Here is a 19,360-nt window from a genome sequence, read left to right as displayed (position 1 = left end):
CATTCAACAAATAAGTAAAGAATATTAATGGAAAAATTCCACAGATAATCATGTTCAGACTGACTGTTTTATGAAGACACACAGTCATGAATGTCATAAGCTCATGAATGTAATTTTAAATTGTTATTCTACTGTCACTGCTAACTGCCTGCCTTAGGTCCATTTCCCTCCTCTTATTAGGAAGAGAACCCCAATTTTACTCACGGAAACAAGGTGCCTAGCTATGACCTTATTTCCCAGCCTCCTGCTCTGTGCCACAATTCATATAGAGGCACTGTCCCTTCCTCCTTCGTCCTTCTTTTTTTACCTTTCTGGAGAGCAAATCTGTTGCCTAAGGTTGGCTGCCATCTCATCTGCATGGTGTTTGAAGTTCCAAGCTAAAGATGGCAGAACAGAAAGACAGAAAGCAGACTTGTGGAATTACCACATATCCCCAGACTCCCTCCTCCAGACTTACTGGTGGGAGAGGGGGTGGCAAAGCAAGAGGTGGGGAGGGGAAGAGAAGAAGGGAGAGGAAGAGAAGGGGAAGGAGGTGGAAGGAGGGAAGGAAGGAGGGGGAGAGGGAAGGAGGGAAGAAAGGAGGAGGAGGGCAGACGGACAGGCAGGCTTTATCTTTTAAGCCATTGCTAGTCAGGTCTGATACATGAAGTTAATCATAATCCTAATACTACGGTTGCATGTAAATTCAGTCCGACATTTCCAAACAAATATCCTAAAATAATTTTGTGTCACAGTTCACAGGATCAAATTAATTTATCAAGAGCATCATTATTTCCTGGTGCTCTGACTCCTAACAAATCTGAGGAATGAGAAATCTATTTGTAGGTCATCTTCTGAACTGTCCTTCTTTTCAAGTTTTATGTACAGTACCAGTCATCAAGAGGGCACTCTACTACCTGTCAATGAGGAGGTGATTACACACCTGCCTTCCTGAACCCAAAATGAAAATTCAGCAAAATGGATGAGTCAGTACTAAGGCCCTCAGAAATCAATTCTCCAAATAGAAATATTTTACACAAAGAAGCACTGGGAAGAGTGGCTCAGAGCAAAATTGCTCTTCTTGCAAATCGGCTCTCTATACAATTCTCTAAATGTAAAACTTGTGTAGATTTTCATCAACATTTCAATACACAGTGGGGGAAGGAGCCCTGCTTAACTAGAAACCTGAGCTGCCAAAGCCCCCAGTTTTGGGCCCCACTAACTAAGATTCAGGCTGCGGTTCAAAATGAGACCCAGCAGCCCTCCAAGATGAGAGGACTTTTCTATCACCCTTCACTTCAACAGAAGGTGGCTCTGGAGCTCTAAAGAGTTAGCGAACACTTACGGAAAGTGAACAGAAAACTTTGTAAGATGTTACATAGAATTCAGCATTTCAACACCCCTACTGACATCTGGGCTGGATACTTCTCTGTCGTGGGGCTGTCCTATGCACTGTAGGGTGTGTGGCACTACTGCCAGCCTCTACCCACTGGACACCAGCAGCACTCCCACCTCCCAGTTGTAACAACTAAAAATGTCTACAGACATTGTCGAACATCCCCTGTGGGGGGGGGGGGGTGCACAAAGATCCAGTCCCAGTTGAGAATAACTGTGGTGCAAAGACTTTACATGTAATTCTCTAACATATCACTGTAAGCAAAATGAGTCAAACTCGTTTTAAAATCTCTGCACATTACCATATAACTTCTATTCCAAGAGGAACCCAAGCATATCGCCTCCAGGTTGATGTCAAGCCCTGGTTCATCGCAGGGGCCTCTCTTGCCTAACACCTTCATCTCCAACAAGGACAGTTTTCTTCATCCTCCTACCAAAATTCATTTCAGGGTCAACACGACCTCCTGTTCTAAGGATCCAATAGCCATTGCGTTAGTCTTCCGACTCTTTCCAGCAGCCAACTTCTCTATCCCCCAACTCTCTCCATTTCTCTCTTTCACTTACTTCTTTTTCTTCTCCCATTGCCCAGTTCACATCCACAGCACTCTTCAAAGTGACCTCCAACTTAATCAACTCTCCAGATGAACCAAAGTCTATTCTCTCTAAAACACCTCCACGGTTGGGGATTAAATCATGACCCCACAAAAGACCTGTTCGAGTCTTAATCCGTACGATTGTGGGTACGAATCCACTTGTAAACAGGACCTCTGAAGATGTTCATCATCAGCTGAGATGTGGACTCATTTGTGAATAGGATGTTCAAAATCCTGTTCAGATGAAGCCAAGGTGAATCACGGTAGGCCTTAATCCATATGACTGGAGGCCTTACAAAGAGAGGAAACAGCCAGAAGTTAGAAGAAGCCAGAGAATGAGCAGACCACCCTGTGACGGAGGCAGAAGTGCAAGCCAAGGAATTCCAAGGATTATACAGCAAGCCAGCCCCAGAGCATTACAGACTCTGGGAGAAATGCTGAGGCTTTGATTTTTGACTTCTAGCCTCCAAAAGTGTGAGATTCAATTTCTATTGTTTAAACCAACTCTCTGTGTCATAGCAGCCCTAGCAAACTAAGATGCCAACTAACGCCCACATATCATAAAGAATCCTTCAGGCTACCAGGCCATTCTCTCTGGCACCCAGGAGCACTTCAGCTCTTGTGTGCCTCTGTACGCCAACTGTATCTGTGGCTGCAATTATGTGATTCCAACACTTCATATGGGTGAAAGTAAAGATTCTATGAAAACTAAATTAGATGCTATGGGAAGACCTAGAAAAGGTGAGTTGCTTTTAAAAAAACTACTGTTGAATTAGGTATAAGCAAGATAAAAATCTAGAATTCTGCAAATCTTTAAGATCCCTTATGAAGGGATTAAAACTGGAATCTAATCAATGCATGATGATTACAATTTACTTAAAAAATAGGAAATGCCAGTTTTTCTCTAAGAAAATTCTTGGCCCCCTTTCAAAATGTTTATTAATAAATATTTATTTGTGTTTTTGAAGTTAAAACAAAATGCTACATATATTTATTTTGAATTATTTTTGTACCTCCCACTTTAAATTACCTTCTCAATTAACCAGCCAACTATCAGAATTCCACGTATCAAGAGGAGGGGGTTCCTACTGTACACAGATGTTCTGCCCTCAATCATCCCATCATGTCATGCATCTTCTTTCTCCTCTGAGCCATCTCATCCACTCCTGCCATGTCAAGTCATCTTCAGAACGGGTTTGCCCCAGCCTCATAAAGCCATTTCATCTTGCCAGTGCTATTTTCAGTCCTCAGAGCCAGGCCGGAGAAAGTTCTACAAATGAATGTTCTCTAAGGCCTTTTGAACATGTAGAAATCTTTAGTTCACTTCTATTATTCACCTCTTTTCGTTCATCTCTTACTGACTGACCCACAAGACCTGTTCAAAGCTTTTACCTCGCCCTTATGAACAAAATTTCTGTGGGTTTATACACACCGTCTAGATGTTAATAGTACTTGGGGAAACCTGTCTTTTTTTTTTTTTTCCCAGAAAAGCACACTTAACCCACTCTGGCATGACACCAGGTGGATGGCCCAAAACTAGCCTACTTTGTTCCTGATCCTGTGTCACACTGCCTACAAGACAGTTCCACAATCTCTACACTGAAAACAGCGGAAATGTTAAAATTTTTAAATATTCAAAATATCCCACATACCAGAAAACCGGGAAATAGTTAAGAACACTCTGGTACAGCCATGGAATATTACTGAGCTATTTAAAGAGATTATGCATATCATGTGGCAATGTGGAAATATGCTTATAAATGTCAAGTGAAAAGGCAGAAAGAAAAGTACATACATACATTATGATAATGTATAAAAAGTATACAGGAAAATTCTGCCCAAGAAAAATAAAAAATAGCAAGAGAAACTACATCACACCAGTTGAAAAATGATTTTCTGCCCTTTTCACATTTCTATATTGGCTATACTTAATGGAGGAAAAATTCAATGTGATTTCAAACACAACCCAAGACACTTTGCTATATAATGAACAAAGCATGGAATTTAGGGGTAAGGGCCAAGTTCACAAGCTGATTATCAGCATAAAAATAACCTTTACAGAGCTATTGTAATGATTAGATGAGATAATGTATTCAAAAACAACTCACTGCTTAGAACAAAAAGGAATACAACAAAGATTCACTTTTATTTCCCAATCTGAGACACACGCTAATGACACATTGGTGGAAATACACTTTAGGTAAAGTCAAGCAATAGACTTAGCTAATGTTGACTTCAGTCCTTGCATATCCAAAGAACTGGAAACTAAAATCTCTCTGATTTGTTTACTAAATTAATCACATCACACTGGTCAGCTTGTACTATAAGGAGATGAGGGGGAAAAACAAACTGTACTCAGTATTTCATGATATGAAACCAAAAGCAGTCTCCATTAACATTATAAAGCACTAACAGCAGAGACAACTACAACTTCTCTAAGCTGTATTTATTGAAAGAGAGTTCATATATCTCTCTGAGATGATCTAGCTCCAATATTCTCCCATCCCACTCTACACAGCACAGCCAAACTCCCCTTTATTAGACAACCCTCCACCCCACACCTACCACCCGCTGCCTACTGCAGGTCTAAATGCCACAGGGTCGGGACACTTCAGGCAAGGTGACCTGCATGACAAGCTGCTGCAGGAACAAACGTGAAGAGACCTAGGCCCCAGGTCCAGCAGAAGAGGGACCCAAGGTCTTCGGGATCCATCCAATGCTGCTCAAAGAGCTCAAACCATGACTCTCTCTCCCTCTGGGATCCAGACACCAGCATGGCAAACCTGTACTTCCCACTTGTCAAGGATCCATAAACTGAACTGCTCGCAGAATACCCAGCCGTTACTGAAAATAATGATGGAAATCTACTTTGCCTGCCGTGACACATCAAGTTTTTTTAGAGGCAGATATTTTTAAAATGAATACAATGCAACCTGATTTGTCTAATGCCTATTAAAAAAACCCTGGAAGGGTGCTGAAAATAGATGGTAATTAATATTTTAAAACTTCAAAATAATAATAATAAAAAAAAAAACCCTGGAAGGTATTTACCAAAATAGGAACCATAGTTAACTTTCAGTAGAGTCTGAGCTCTCTCCTTTATTTGGTGTTTAAGTTTTCACAATGAATTTGTATTAGCATTAAAATTAAACAGTTACATGATACAACATGTATGCTAAGCAGAACATTATGCTAAGTAAAAGAAGCCAGACACAAAAAGCCATATATTGTAGAATTTCATTTCTATGAAATACTCAGAATAGGCAAATCCAGAGATAGAACGTAGATTAGAGATTGCCAGGGGAGGGGGAGAGGGGGCACAACAGAGTGAATTTACTAAAACCTGTAAATTTAGTAAATTTATACACTGAATTGCATCCTTTAAAATTATATGAATTATAGCCCAATTTAAAAATTAAGAACAAAAATAGTTTTTAAAATTAGATTAAACACTCATGCTACTTAAATTTTGGAAAAACAGAAACAAAAGATGAACAGGCATTATAATTTGGGGTTTCAGAGACAGACCTGGAATTAGACCGTGAAGATCTTGGTATCCTGGCTCTGCTACTTACCACCTATGTGACCCTAAACATCTGCCACCTCGATGCCTCCATTTTCCCATCTGTAAAATGGGGGCAAACACTTTATTGCTCCCATAATATTGACGGAGGATTAAATTAAGAAACGGAAAGCATGTAAAACAATGCAAGACAAACAGTAAGTGTTAGCTTTATTTTTATTATTACTATTGTCATTTTAGCTTCAGTGCTAAAGGTATGGAAAAATGAACACTCAAACCAACTGTTAGAACAGAAATTGCCACAACCTTTCAAGGTGATGATGTGGCAATATGTAATGAAATTTTAATTAAATTTTTAATGGTAAAGGTCTTTATCCTCTAACCCCAGCAATTCTATTTCTAGGAAATTATGATAGGGATGGGGGAAAATGCATACAAAACTATATACAACATTGTTAACCTAAGCATTTTTTATTAACAGCAAAGTGAAAAAATCTAAATGTCCATCTGTTGGGAACTAAAAAAACTGATAGGGAACTGTATGGCCACAGGATGTGGTAGAAGCACATGGATTGATAAGGAGAGAACACCAAGACCCATGGTGAAGTAGGAAAAAAAGCAAGCCATAAAACTGTATATATAGTTATAATTCCATTTATATTTTGCAACTTAGACATGCTTAGATTTGTGTCTTAAGAGTTTCTAAGTACATTCAACACATCCTGCATCAACATTTTTAAAATCAACACATAGATCTAAAAACATGAATGATACCCTATGGTACTATTTCTAACCTCTATTCCTTGGTGTCTGCAACACTGAGTGGAGTAGGAGATATCCAGAACCCAGGGAAGTCACCCACAAAGACGAAAATCTATGGCACAACCTGCAGACTGGCACAGGAGAATCTGTACTCTTAAAAAAAACGATTTTAAAACAACTTTGCATAACTCCAGTGCACTAAAAAGAGTTCCAGACTCAGAGTTCCCAATTACTTGATTAAGTAACGATATGATCTTGACCAAGTACTAAATCTCTCTGAGAAAGTTCAGTTCCCTGGAGTAAAACTGGGCATAATAATCCCTTCACAGGACTCTGAGGATTAAATGAGAGCATTACAAAGAGCACTGAAAACTATAAGGGATATTTCTCCTCTGGCTAAAACCATCAAAACCAAAATTTAAGAGGCACAACCTCAAATCCCAGCAAACTGGTTGTAAATTAATGATTTACAAAAATAAATAAAATTTTTAAGTATAAGTTTTAATTAAATGGGAATTAAGAAGCACTTATGGTCTGGACATGGAAGAAGGAAAAGTAATGGCCCACACAAATGCACCGCCTAAAAAATATCTCAAACCAGCATGCATGAACTTGAGACTATTTTTATAAAAGATAAAAGGACTATGAAAAATGAACACATGACACTAAAGAAAGGCTGAGCTAACTTGTAAATAATAATCTAAATATATCAACGAGGCTATAAACAACAGAACTGACATAGCAATTAGATTCACTTGCTAAACAATATTAAATGATCAGCTGACAACGCAAAATAAACTGAGCTTGAATAACCTAAAAGGAGATCTGACCTATGAACAATAAAAACAGAAACTGCAAAGCAAAAACCATTGGAAGAAAAAAGGTTAAAGATTTTTCTTGTCTAAAATGAAATAATCTCAAAAAAAAGAATTTCAACATGAACTTTCCAAGATCATGCAGGGGAATGTCAATCATCAAAAATTTCTTCTTTGTATTTTCCCATACTCCTCAAATTTTCTACATTGAACAATAATTGTGCTTTTTAACACTAGTTCTCCTATATTTTTCTTAATGTGAAAAGGTAGACTCAGAATCTGCTAACAAAAATGAAAGAAATGGAGCTGTGGTTGAAAACATAATACATGCCAGAGTTTTTGAAGGCAGAATAATAGGTTAAGAACTTTAGAACCTGAAATGACTTTTCAAAAAATGATGAGACAACTGAGCCATGAAAAATACATGACACTTTTGAAAAATCAATGGTTTTGAAGAGCACAAAGGATTAACAATAAATTAAATCATTTAATAAATTAGAAGCACAAGCTGAGAGAATTTTAAGATTTAAGCACAGAATTTCAAAGTACATGAAAAGAGAAGTAAGTATGCCAACCTGCTAAATACTTCATTTCTCCCAAGGGAAAAGCTAATGATGAAACTAATCATAGGAATAATGAAAACAGTTCAGTTAAAAAAATGTTTCGAACAATGTTAGGGGAAAAAAGAAAAGTGAGGGAGGGGATAAAGAAGTTAAAGTTATCTCCCAATCAGCTTAAAAGAAATTAATAATTTAAATCCTGTTGAAGAAACCACATAAATAGGGAAAATTATGCATAATAAGTATGAACTTAGAAGATGGTTGGCTATAATAAAAAAGACTATAGTAAATGTTAAGAAGGATGCAGAGCAGTAAAACAAAATGAGGTCATGAAGTATATATGACAACACGGATGAACCCTGAGGACATAATGCTACATAAAATAAGCCAGACATAAAAGTATAGCTGCTATATGATTTCGCTATTATGACCTCAGTAAAGGTAAACTCAAACGCTTATAATACAGAATATAGGGGACCTAGAAATACACAGAAGCTAGAGATGGGCGACGGTTAGCTATGTGGTTCAACTTAAATGTATGGGAATGGATAGAAGTTCATTAGTGGGTCTATAAGTAATATTGCCATACTGAAGGTGAATAGGATTGAAAGGAGTTTTATAGAGCCATATATCTTACCAATTAACACTATCAATATAAATAATTTCTTGCATGAGCCACTTCAAACGTATGAATCTTATACAAAGAGTAAATTATATCAGGGTATGGGGGGAACTACTATTGCATGCTATGGATTATGTTTAACAGGAAGACATCAACAGCACCACAGCAATACCAGGGCGGGGAGAGACAAGAGTTAAGGGAGGTTTGGATTTTCTATTTTGTAAGGGTGTGTTTACTGGTTATTTTTCTCTTTGGAGCAATGAAAAGTGTCTAAAATTGAGAGTGCTGATGATTGTACAAGTGAGGATAATGTGAGACATGGATTGTTGACTTTGGACATTACAGATGATGGCCAATGGATGGAGGTGGTTGAAGGACACACTGACCGAGAAGTAGAATGGTAAATTGTGGTGTATACATATGATGGAATATTGTGCAGCTACAGAAAGAAACAAAGTTGTGAAGCACACAATGAAGTGAAGGAACCTTTGGGACATTATGTGGTGCAAAATAAACAAGAACTAAAACGACAAATGTTGTATGGTGTCTTTTAGAAAATAATTATAAGAACATTGGGGCCTAGACTGTAAACTCGTATAGTAGCCACTTAGTCTGGAGCTATAAATGTTATTTCTAGATTTAGAGATGTTGTGCTATATATGCATAACCTGCTATCTCCCGGTGTCCCTAAGACTCAGAGTTGCAGTTCTGCAGCTCTGAAAATCAGCATTTCTACATACAACAATTGCTAAAGAAACTGAAAAAGAGATCAGGCTTCAGCTCGAGATAAGAACAAAGATGATCGGGTCAGGACTAAGGTAAATCAACACAGAAGTAAGGAGACATTATATTTTGAACCTCACTTACTGTATGTGGCCAAAGGGTGAGAGGTTTATTTTGTCCAAAACCTAAATTTTCTGTAACACAAAATCTAAATCAACCTGCCGGGATAGCTCATTGAAACAACCCAAACACATGGAGCCCAGAATGGGAATGCGGGCTTGTAATTCTGTAGAGCTTAATGTAATACCTGTATACATCCCATAATATGAACAGATAATTTGAAAGTATTGGCAAAGTTCCCTGAGAGACAAGAGAAAAAAAGTAGAATTATGAAGATTTATCACTGGGGAAACCACTGATACCCTCTCAAACATTAAGGATTCCCAAATCAATAGGCCAAACCCTTGATCTTGAGGTTTGATCTTGTGAAACTTAACCTAACTATATTTATGCCCACGAGTTACTTCCAGAGGACCTCTTTTGTTGCTCAGATGTGGCCTCTCTCTCTCTCTATGCCAAAATCTGCAAGGAAAATCACTGCCCTCCCCCCTGTGTGGGACATGACATCCAGGGGTGAAAGTCTCCCTGTGAACAGCGGACATGACTCCCAGGGATGAGCCTGGCCCTGGCACCAAAGTATTGACACCCTCCTGACCAAAAGGGGGGAAGAAATGTAACAAAATAAGATATCAGTAGCTAAGAGAATTCAAATAAAGTCAAGAGGCTATTCTGGAGGCTACTCTTACACAATCTTCAGCTAGATACTGCTATTTATCGTGGTTTGCCAAACCCTAACCAAAACCATGCCTCCAACCCTAAAGAACACCTAAGACTTTATCTGAGATTTTACAAAAGTTTCACACATAAGATCACTTTCCAGAAACCTACACCCTCCAGACAGGTTCCTAGGGCAGATAAGCCCTGAAACCCAGAGGGGCCAGCCTCTCTAAGAACATCAACTAGTTCCACCCCCCATTCCATATTATCAACACCCCTTTCCAACACGAAAAAGTTAGAATGGGCATAAGTCAAATATTCCTGAAGACTGGGAGAAGGATCAAAGAAGAAGGAGGAGTCATAACAGAGAAGACAGGATTTAACAAATGAGTATGACTGCTGAATCATTACATCGATATTTCTTTTAGTCTCCAGTGTCTTGGATCTGCTAGAAGGAAAAACTTGAAATTGTGGAACTGTAACCCATACCAAACTCTGAAATCTTTTCTATAACTATTTATTACAATGTACTTTGAAATTTATTGCTTTTTTGCATATATGCTATATTTCCAATAAAAAAGGTTTGTTTTGTTTTGTTTTGTTTTAAAAAAAGAAGGATGCAGAGAAATTGGAACCATCACTCACTGACGGTGGGAATGCAAACTGAAGCAGTCGCTGTGGGAAACAGTTTGGCAGTCCCTCAAAATGTTAAACACAAGGTTACCCCATGATCCAATTCCACTACTAGATATATATCCAAGCAAAATGAGAACATATGTCCACAGAGAAACTTACACGTGAATGTTCATAGCATGATTCACAGTAGCCATAAAGGGGAAACAATTCAAATGTACTTCAGCTGATGAATTGATAAATACAAGTAGTATATCCATATTCCACATTTTAGAATATTATTGGGCCACAAAAATGAAATTCTGACACATGCTACATATAACATGCATCAAAACCTTGAAAATACTATGCTAAGTAATATATGAAAGTAGTCATAAATGAGATAGTAAAGAAAGGCCATATGTTGCATGATTCCATTTGATATGAATTGCCCAAAGAGGCAAATCCACAGAGATAGTGAATTAGTGGAGGCCCAGGGCTGGGGGTAAGGAGAGTAGAGAATGGAGAATGGCTTTTAATGAGTAAGGGGTTTCTTGGGGGAGGACAAAAATGTTCTAAAATCGATTGTGGTGATGACTGCACAACCCTATAAATACACCAAAATACACTAGATGGTACACTTAAAAAATATGATATTAATGTAAATGGGTTGAATGCCTGTAAAAGCATAATGATCTATATCTGTATTGGGGAACAAATCCCAACACTTAAAAACTAAACGACTAACACAAACCCAGAAATAAAAACTGAGTATTACTTCAACTTCAGATACTTTAAATCTACACTAAACAAAGGTAACATGCAACAAATAATGAAAGGAAATAATACTCAGAGTATACATCCCAAACAGAATAACAAAAATATTTTTTAAATAAAAAAATTGTGAAATATAAACATGTACCACTGATATTGCTGCATTATTTCATCAAACAGAAAACAACAAAACAAATTAACAAAAAATTAAAAGTTACATAACTGATTAAAAGTATAAATTAAACCTTGTGCCATGGTCAGTGGCTACTTGGCAAAGTCAGGTTCAGCGGGAAAAAAACATAGAGAGAGAGAGTTCTAGAAGAGAAACGTGGTTAAATCTTAACACAACTGGGGAATATGGATGTCTTATTCTTGCAGCTTTTTTGCAGGTCTGATATTTCAAGATAAGAATTTCAGTTAAATTGATAGTTATAATTTGGCAAGGAAATACACTTTCTTTTCTGGAATACAAAGATCATTCACCAAATATATTCTCAAAAGGGGATGCAAAGGCACACCTAGTTATTACAGAAACCTAGAAATTCTACATAACACATTCTTAAACCTAATGCAGAATCACAAAATAAACTATTAGTAACATATCCAAATTCATGCATTCTAAAACAACGCTTAGAGGAATTTTATCATAGTGATGTGTTTCTACCTGAAAAATTTAGAAAGAAATAAAGGAAGAAAGTTGGAAAAGAAACATACTAAGAGAATTAAAAGGGAAAATAGATTTGATAAAAAGCATCATTAAAAACGGTTTCAAGGAAAACGGCATCAGAGATAGTAAGGTAAGTTTCAGAAATGAAGAGGTAGGAGGTGGATTCCAGGAAAAGGTGCCACAGCGAGCACAGGCAGCGGGAGATGTACAGCAGGGCTAGGCACTGCAGAAAAATGGGTGTGCATCCAACCTGGTGATTGTCCATATCCGAAGGAAGGATACACCAACTTGAAGATCCTCCCAAAAAGCTCTCCATCCCCAACCAAGAGCATCAAAATTCATCCCACATCCTAATAGCAAGAGATCCAGGGGCTAAAGCAGAAAAGATCAATGAAAGAGGCTGGCCGGGTGGAGACTCAGCAAACTGAAGAGTTCATGCCCCCATAGATGCTCTAGCTGATTATTTCCAAGTGGAAATAAGAGCCCAATGTGCCCAGATCCTCAAGGTTTAAGAGGAAAGGCAGAAATCGATTTTTAAGGGGAACCTTCAGACTTTTTAAAAGTTAACAAACAATACAATTGTTTAAAGACAGTGTAGGCCGAATCTTTCTGCCTTGGCTATCTTTCACCATGCTCCTGGCCTCGTCCCATCTTCTCTCTTCTATCTTCACCGTTTCCAGACTTTACTTTCTAAAATCGTGATGTCATGTAAACCCTTTAAAAGCTTATCTTTGCCAAACCCTCAGGTCGGCCTTCAAGGCCTCCCAGGAATGAGGCCACACACAAGCTCGTCCCATGCCTGAATCCCACTTCCTATAACATTCTCTGCACTGCCCCACCCTCATCCCTTTCCTAAAGCCAATCCCTCGGCTTGGCACAGCCTTTCCAATTCTCCTTCACTTCTCTTTTCTCTCAATCACTAATTCATTCCACAGATTTGTGAAGTGGCAGTCTCAATAAAGCAGTGAACAAAAGAGAGAGCAGTTCATTCCTTTCAGGAAAGGAGAGAGAGTTAAGAACTGCAGAGGAGCTCATATGGCCAATCGTGCTTTGCAGCAGGAAAAAAAAGCACGAAGGAAGATTAGGAAGGGGAAGAAGGGAGAAGGGATGGAAGGTGGGAAAGGCAATAATTTTAAAGCATCACATTGAAGGTGACGTTACAACCACGACCTGGAGGACCGAAGGAGACAAATAATGGGCAAGAACTTTCTAAGCTGCATATCAAAGGGCTCAGGTAGTATGTGCCTTATGTGCAGCTCACTCAGTGACTCCTCCTGAATCCATAAGCAATTCCTCCAAATGAGAATTATTCATTCCCTCAAGAGCGTATCTGTACATTCCTTAGGGCACGAAGAAGTGGAAAGCCTCTTCTTAGATATATTCAGACTGATATTTGATAATTTAATCAAAAAGTCAGTGAAAGCGGGATATCATTTTAAAACATACACATTATTTTAACCATTTTAACTTCAAACATAGAAACGTACATTCATTTCCCCCACATACCACCAAGAACTTTTCTTCTTTGATTATGGATCTATCCAATACAGCTTGCTTCCAACTTTCTTGGCTACACCACACCCATAATCCATTATCTGTAATGTCCATTTTCATTTCCCTTAAGGTAGAACAAGACCTTAAAAATGCTTTACTCTTTCCGGAGATGTACAGGGTTTGTCCCAATCTGTTTCAGATGTCTTAACCACAACCTAATTCATTCAAAGGCGATTTTTCCCACCTCCTGCCTTTATAAGGTCTTTCCTGACGTTCAAGTATTTCTAAAGCAATTCATAAAAACAACTCTTTTTTGCATTCATATTTTATTGATTAGTGCTATATTTATTAAATTATAATGACAAGGGTGAAGTATTTACAACCTTGGATTTGATAGTGATTTCTTAGATATGACACCAAAAGCATGGGCAATAAAAGAGAAAATAGAATAGAATTCACCAAAATTTAAAACTTTGTGTTTTCATACTATCGATAAAGTGAAAAGGTCACCTACAGAATGAGAGAAAATGATAGCTAACCATATATCTGATAAGGATTTAATATCCAGAATATATAAAGAATTCCTGTAACTCAGCAACAAAAAAACAACCCAATTTTTTAAAATGGGCAAAAGATTTCTTCCAAAGAAGGTAAACAAATGGCCGATAAGCACAAGAAATGATGTTCAACATCATTAGCCATCAAAGAAATGCAAATCAAAAGCATAGTGAGACACCACCTCACACGCAGTCAGATGGCTATAATCAAAAACAAAGACAATAACTAGTATTGACAAGGATGTGGAAAAATCAGTACCCTCAGACATAGCTGGTGGGAATATCAACGGTGTAGATGCTGTTGAAGTTTGGCAGTTCCTCAAAAAGTTAAGCACAGAGTTACCATATGACCCAGAAATTCTACTCCTTGAAATAATCCAAGCAAAATTAAAACATACATCATGCAAAAATTTGTACATGAAAGCAGCATTATTCATAATAGACAAAAAAGTGGAAACAATCCAAACGTCTATCAACTAACAAATGGAAAAACAAAAAGTGGTATCTTCACACAGTGGAGTATTATTTGGCCATAAAAAGGAATGAAAGGGGAAAAAAAGGAATGAAGACGTGATACAACAAGATACCACACACATAAACCTTGAAAGCATTAGGCTAAGTGAAAGGAAACAGACACAAAATCCCACATATTGTATGATTCCATTTATATGAAATGCTCGGAAAGGCAAATCGCCATAGGGAGAGAAAGTAGATCAGCAGTTGCCAGGAAATGAGGGAGAATGGAGAATGACTGCTTATGAGTATGATGAAAAGGTTCTGAAATTAGATAGTGGTGATGGTTGTACCACTTTGTGAATATACCAAAAAACACTTAGCTCTGCATATTTTTTTAAAAATCCCAGTGCTGTCAAGGTTCAATAAATTCTTCTTCACTGGGGGAAAAAAAATCAAGCCCAGATGTGTTAAACAGAAACTTCCACTGTACATACTTATAAGAGGCTAATCTCCTCTATTAAAATATAAGGCCCTGAGGGCAGGGTTGGCTTCACGTATATTTCCCATAACATCCAGCAAATTAGATTACACTGAGCAGGTTTTCAATCAGGGTTAATTAAATGAATAAATATCCACATTTTACACATCAGGGATCTAGAAGTAAAGTGTGTTGACCGAGATCCCATAACTAATTAGGAAAACTCACTTTTTGTTCTCTAGAGTCCTAAATCGTCACTTACATGACACTTGTCTACATCTGAAATTTAATCATCCATTTATACCATCTTTCCCACCGCATCACCATTCTGAGGACCCACTTCCAACTTCCATTTTAAAAGCTAGTTCAAATTCTCTACCTTATTCTGTCAACAAATGCCACTTATTGGTCTCCAAGTGCTTTTCTACCTCTTTAACAGAAACCCTAAGATAGAAATGAATCACATTCTTCTTTGTTCCTTCTTCTCCAACACCCTAAAACCACACCCTAGAACTGGAAAGGACCAAGGACCATCATCATCTATATTTTACAAACTGACACAAAGTGTCATGTCTTAGGTCACTTGATCTTCCAGGCTCAAAATTCATCTTTCTTCATGTATTTCTTTTTGGCTGCACAGGGAACTTGCTGCAAGTTAGATTTTTAAAGAATGAGTAGGAATGATGATATAAAATCAAAGGATTTTTTTTTTAATAGCACTAAGCAAAGCCCACAATGAGCAATGAGATAAGGGGCAAAGGGACAGGGGAAAAAATGCTTGTTCAGAAAAGAAGAGATAAACAAAGGACCTATGCTTAGAGAAGATACTGTAATATCAAAAGAGATGGCAGGGACAACGCAGAATCATTAAGCTGCTTCTGTGCTTTGGTACTCTTGATCAAGCCGCATGAACCTCAAACTGAAAAGGAAGGACACAGATAAAAAGGAATGCACGTGAAAGGGTCAGTGGCATGGACAGTGGATAGTAATGAAATATGGAGTAGCTCAAAAGAATTTGCTTTTCGATGCAAACAAATCACACCCAAGTTACAGAAAGAACTTTTAAATTTGACTTAACTACGGCTGGTGACCTAAGATACCTTGACAAGGAGCCAGAAGACCAGAAATGAAAGAACATATTCTCTATTTTCTACAAAGGGGAAATGTAAATCCAGAAAACATCTATAGGTAAACTTGCCACATCTCTTGAAAAATTTTAGAATGGATAAAAAAACAGATTTATGAACACTCTAAAAAGAGAACACCCCCATGGACTCTATTTATTAAGGCACGCTACTCAACATCTGCTCTTTGGTAGGATAACTAAAATGAAAAACGGGAGGACGCTACAGACATATACATAACTAATTCTAACAAGACCATCTGACACAATGTTTCCACAACAGGCTAGTGAACAAAACAGGAAAATGCAGAATAGCAGAAGCTCAAAAATCTGTTACACTGAACTAGGAAGATGCATGGGTGGGTAAACATCTGGTTGATTAATGTATCAACATCAAGTTGGAAGCAAGTCTCCAGGGAAATGTCACAGGGTTCCATCCTTGTCCATGTTCTAGACAATTTGGTATTAATTTCCTAAAACCACAGACCTGCTCTTCATATCTGCAAGCACCACAGACCATGAGTGCCCCAACACACGTGGTCTGACTGACAGAACTGGACTCAAGAAAGGTTAGAGTGGGCGGAAAGGATAAAAAGAAAATCAACAGGGAGGCAAGGCCAGCATATAAATATTTTATTTCAAAGATCAAATAAATACATGATGGAGAAAACTTCAGTTTATGACAAAAGTACATAGGGTCATAAAAGCTACAGAAACACCTACTCCCACCTCCACTACTCTAATAGATAGATATGGCCACACTGTATTACTACAGTTACCCAATGAATTGATTTTAAAAATCTTACCTATAAAAATAATTCCCAATTCTTCATCTTAAAAATAGTTATAAACAACAATCTACAAATACCACTTAATCCAAACTCTAGCTTACCCCCAGTTATTCAAATATATCTTAGAATTAGAAAACATTTCATTTGATCAGCCTAATTTATTGATACTGACATTAGTGATAACTATATTAGTCCCTTGAAAGAAGTCTCAGATGCTATTAAATCCAAGTACCTTTTTTAACAGAAGAGGAAACAAATTAAGTGACCTGCCCCCAAATTACAAAGCTGCTTAGCAGGAACCAAAGGAGCCTTTCCCCATAGCACATGGGATTCTGGCCTTCTATTTCTTAAAACTTGTATTATGCACTAAAGAGTTTAAAAGTATACACAAATACATCTATCAAGACACACTGCGTCTCACTAAGGACAAATTAGCTTAACAAGAATAAATAACTACCAGCACATTAGCTTGTAAAATATCTTGACACAGTGTGATGGTCACTTACAAGTTCGATAACCAATATCTGTTATACAAAGACATTCTATTACACGTCTTTTATTCCTAAGTAAAATGTGATTACTTATTCAAACATTAGCCCATTTCCCATTTAATATTAGAAAAATAAAGTAAAAGTTATTACACGGATCGAAAAGCTTTTAATGGTCATGCCATTGTTTTCTATGCTCAGAACCCCTCCCCCTTCATAAAATATACCATTATGCAAATTATTAAAGGATTCTCAGGCCGTCAAACCCAAACAGCAGGCCAAAGGTTTTCTTCATTTAGGGTGGCATAAGCATCTGTGCTGAGACCCTCTTGCCCCTACAAACCCACTCTCCCAGAAACAATGTCCCTTCAAGAGCCCAAAGGTACAAAGGTTGTGTAGCCAGCCGGCCAGCTGATTCCCCAGGGGCCTGATGTCCATCCGCCCTCCCCCAGTGCCCCTCCCCCCACTCCCTCGATAAAGGGGCAAGTTAGCAAGGATGCAGCATCTGCTAAGCCAGCTCCAGCAGGACCCACCCCCAAATGAGACCAGGATGCCTCTCCTTGCCCCGGGGTCTGACTCCTCAGGCTCCTTTGGGACCCTTTTTGAAAGGAAGAGGGAACTTCACTGCCCGGATACCCACCTCCCCAGCTTCAATCATTAAAGCCCCAGCAAGTTCTTTGTTTCCAAGAGCGGGGGCGGGGGGGAGCGGCCTTGGAGCGAGGGGAGAGGTCACTCCCTCAGCTTCAGCTGCTGCCAATCTCCAAGCCCTCCGGCAAAACACAAACACACGCACGGGATCATTCCCTCGAAACCAGTTCTCTCTCTCTCCACTCTCCCCACAGCCCAGGGTCACACCCTGAGTCCGAACTACCTCTTTCTAAACCCAAGCCCCCTCCCTCTGAATCGAAACAAACGGGGTTCACTCCAGAGCCCCCAACCCTTCATACATATTCCAATGAGGCTTCCAGAGCCCCAGGCTTCACCCATACCCAACACACACAAACAGGGGGTCACTTCCTGGGCCCCGGGACTTTTTCTTACCCGAACCCTCAGCACTGGGCTCACTCCAAGCTCCCAGCGCCTACCTCTAAACCCGGCGGGCATGCACGCACACTGACACTCCACACCCCCAATCTGCATTCCCTGGGTTCCCCCTTCCTCTTACCCGCACAACACCTGGAACCCCCTCCCCCCAGGCCCCAGTGCCCCAAGGATGAGCTTCTCCAACACATGGTCACTCCCTCGGTCGTCAGCCTCGGCCCCAGCCCTTCGCCCACCCACAGCACGCACGCACACGCGCGCACACAACACTCCCTGCCTAGGGCCGCCCGGAGCCTCCACAACACAAAAACGCGCTCCCACGTCCACACCCACGATCACGCCGGGACCCCCGCCAGCTGCCTCCGCCTCGTGGGGGGCCCGGCGCCGCCGCTCTCACCCGGCCCCTCGACACCCACGGACAGACGCACGGCCACTCCCGGTCCCCCACGCCCGCGCCCTGCCCTCGGCCCTGGCTCACCCTCCGACCAGCTGCCCAGAACCCCCAACCGGATCACGGGGACCGAAAGAGCGACGGCGACCGAGGGAGGGGCCGGGGGCGAACTCGGGCCGGTCCTACCTGAGCAGTTGATGCTCTTGCCTTTGCCTCCGGGACAGTCCCCGCCGCCGCCTGGGGGCTGGTTGGAGGCGCGGCTCCCGGGCAGAGAGAAGGCGAAGAGCAGGAGCACCGACGTATAGCAGCAGACGGCGAGCGGAGGCGCGACGGGCAGCCGGAGTGGCGCCTCAGCGGCCGCGGCGCCCATGGCTGGCGCCCCTGGACGGCGGGAAGCGCAGGGAGGGAGCGCAGGCCCGGGGCATCCAGCCGCGCGCCGGGAGCCCCGCGCCGCCTCCGCGCCGCCTAGCAGCCGCGCCGCTGCGCCCGGGAACGGCCGCTTAACATCCCCCGGGCCGCCCGCAGCGCCCGCGAGGCCCCGGCCCGCCGCGCTCGGGACCGAGTCGGGGGTCCGCGCGCGGGCGAGGGGCGCGGGCGCGCAAGGGGGCGCGCCCGCGTGGGGGAGACCGAAACTGGGAGCGAGCGAGCGCGCGCGCGGAGGGCGGGGGTCGCGGGGCGGGCGGACGGGGACAGGCCCAGCCCCTTGCTTGCCTCCTCGCCTTCCCTTTGTGTCCGCGGC

At 40.5% G+C, this 19,360-nt stretch overlaps 1 protein-coding gene across 1 annotated transcript in view; it reads right to left on the bottom strand.

The window, feature by feature from the left end:
* The window catches only part of TMEFF1 (transmembrane protein with EGF like and two follistatin like domains 1), a 106,914-nt gene extending 87,914 nt beyond the window's left edge, over window positions 1–19,000 (bottom strand). Inside the window, exon 1 of the mRNA XM_077140306.1 lies at window positions 18,808–19,000. Coding sequence (XP_076996421.1) covers window positions 18,808–18,991 — 184 coding nt within the window. The 5' untranslated portion in view covers window positions 18,992–19,000. The remainder of the gene's footprint in view (window positions 1–18,807) is intronic.
* Between the last annotated feature and the right edge of the window lie 360 nt (window positions 19,001–19,360).

This window comes from Tamandua tetradactyla, chromosome 2 (genome assembly GCF_023851605.1).
Source record: "Tamandua tetradactyla isolate mTamTet1 chromosome 2, mTamTet1.pri, whole genome shotgun sequence".
Classification (NCBI taxonomy): Eukaryota; Metazoa; Chordata; class Mammalia; order Pilosa; family Myrmecophagidae; genus Tamandua; species Tamandua tetradactyla.
The sequence above is the reverse complement of the archived record's forward strand: the minus strand, read 5'-3'. Positions and strand labels throughout refer to the sequence as shown.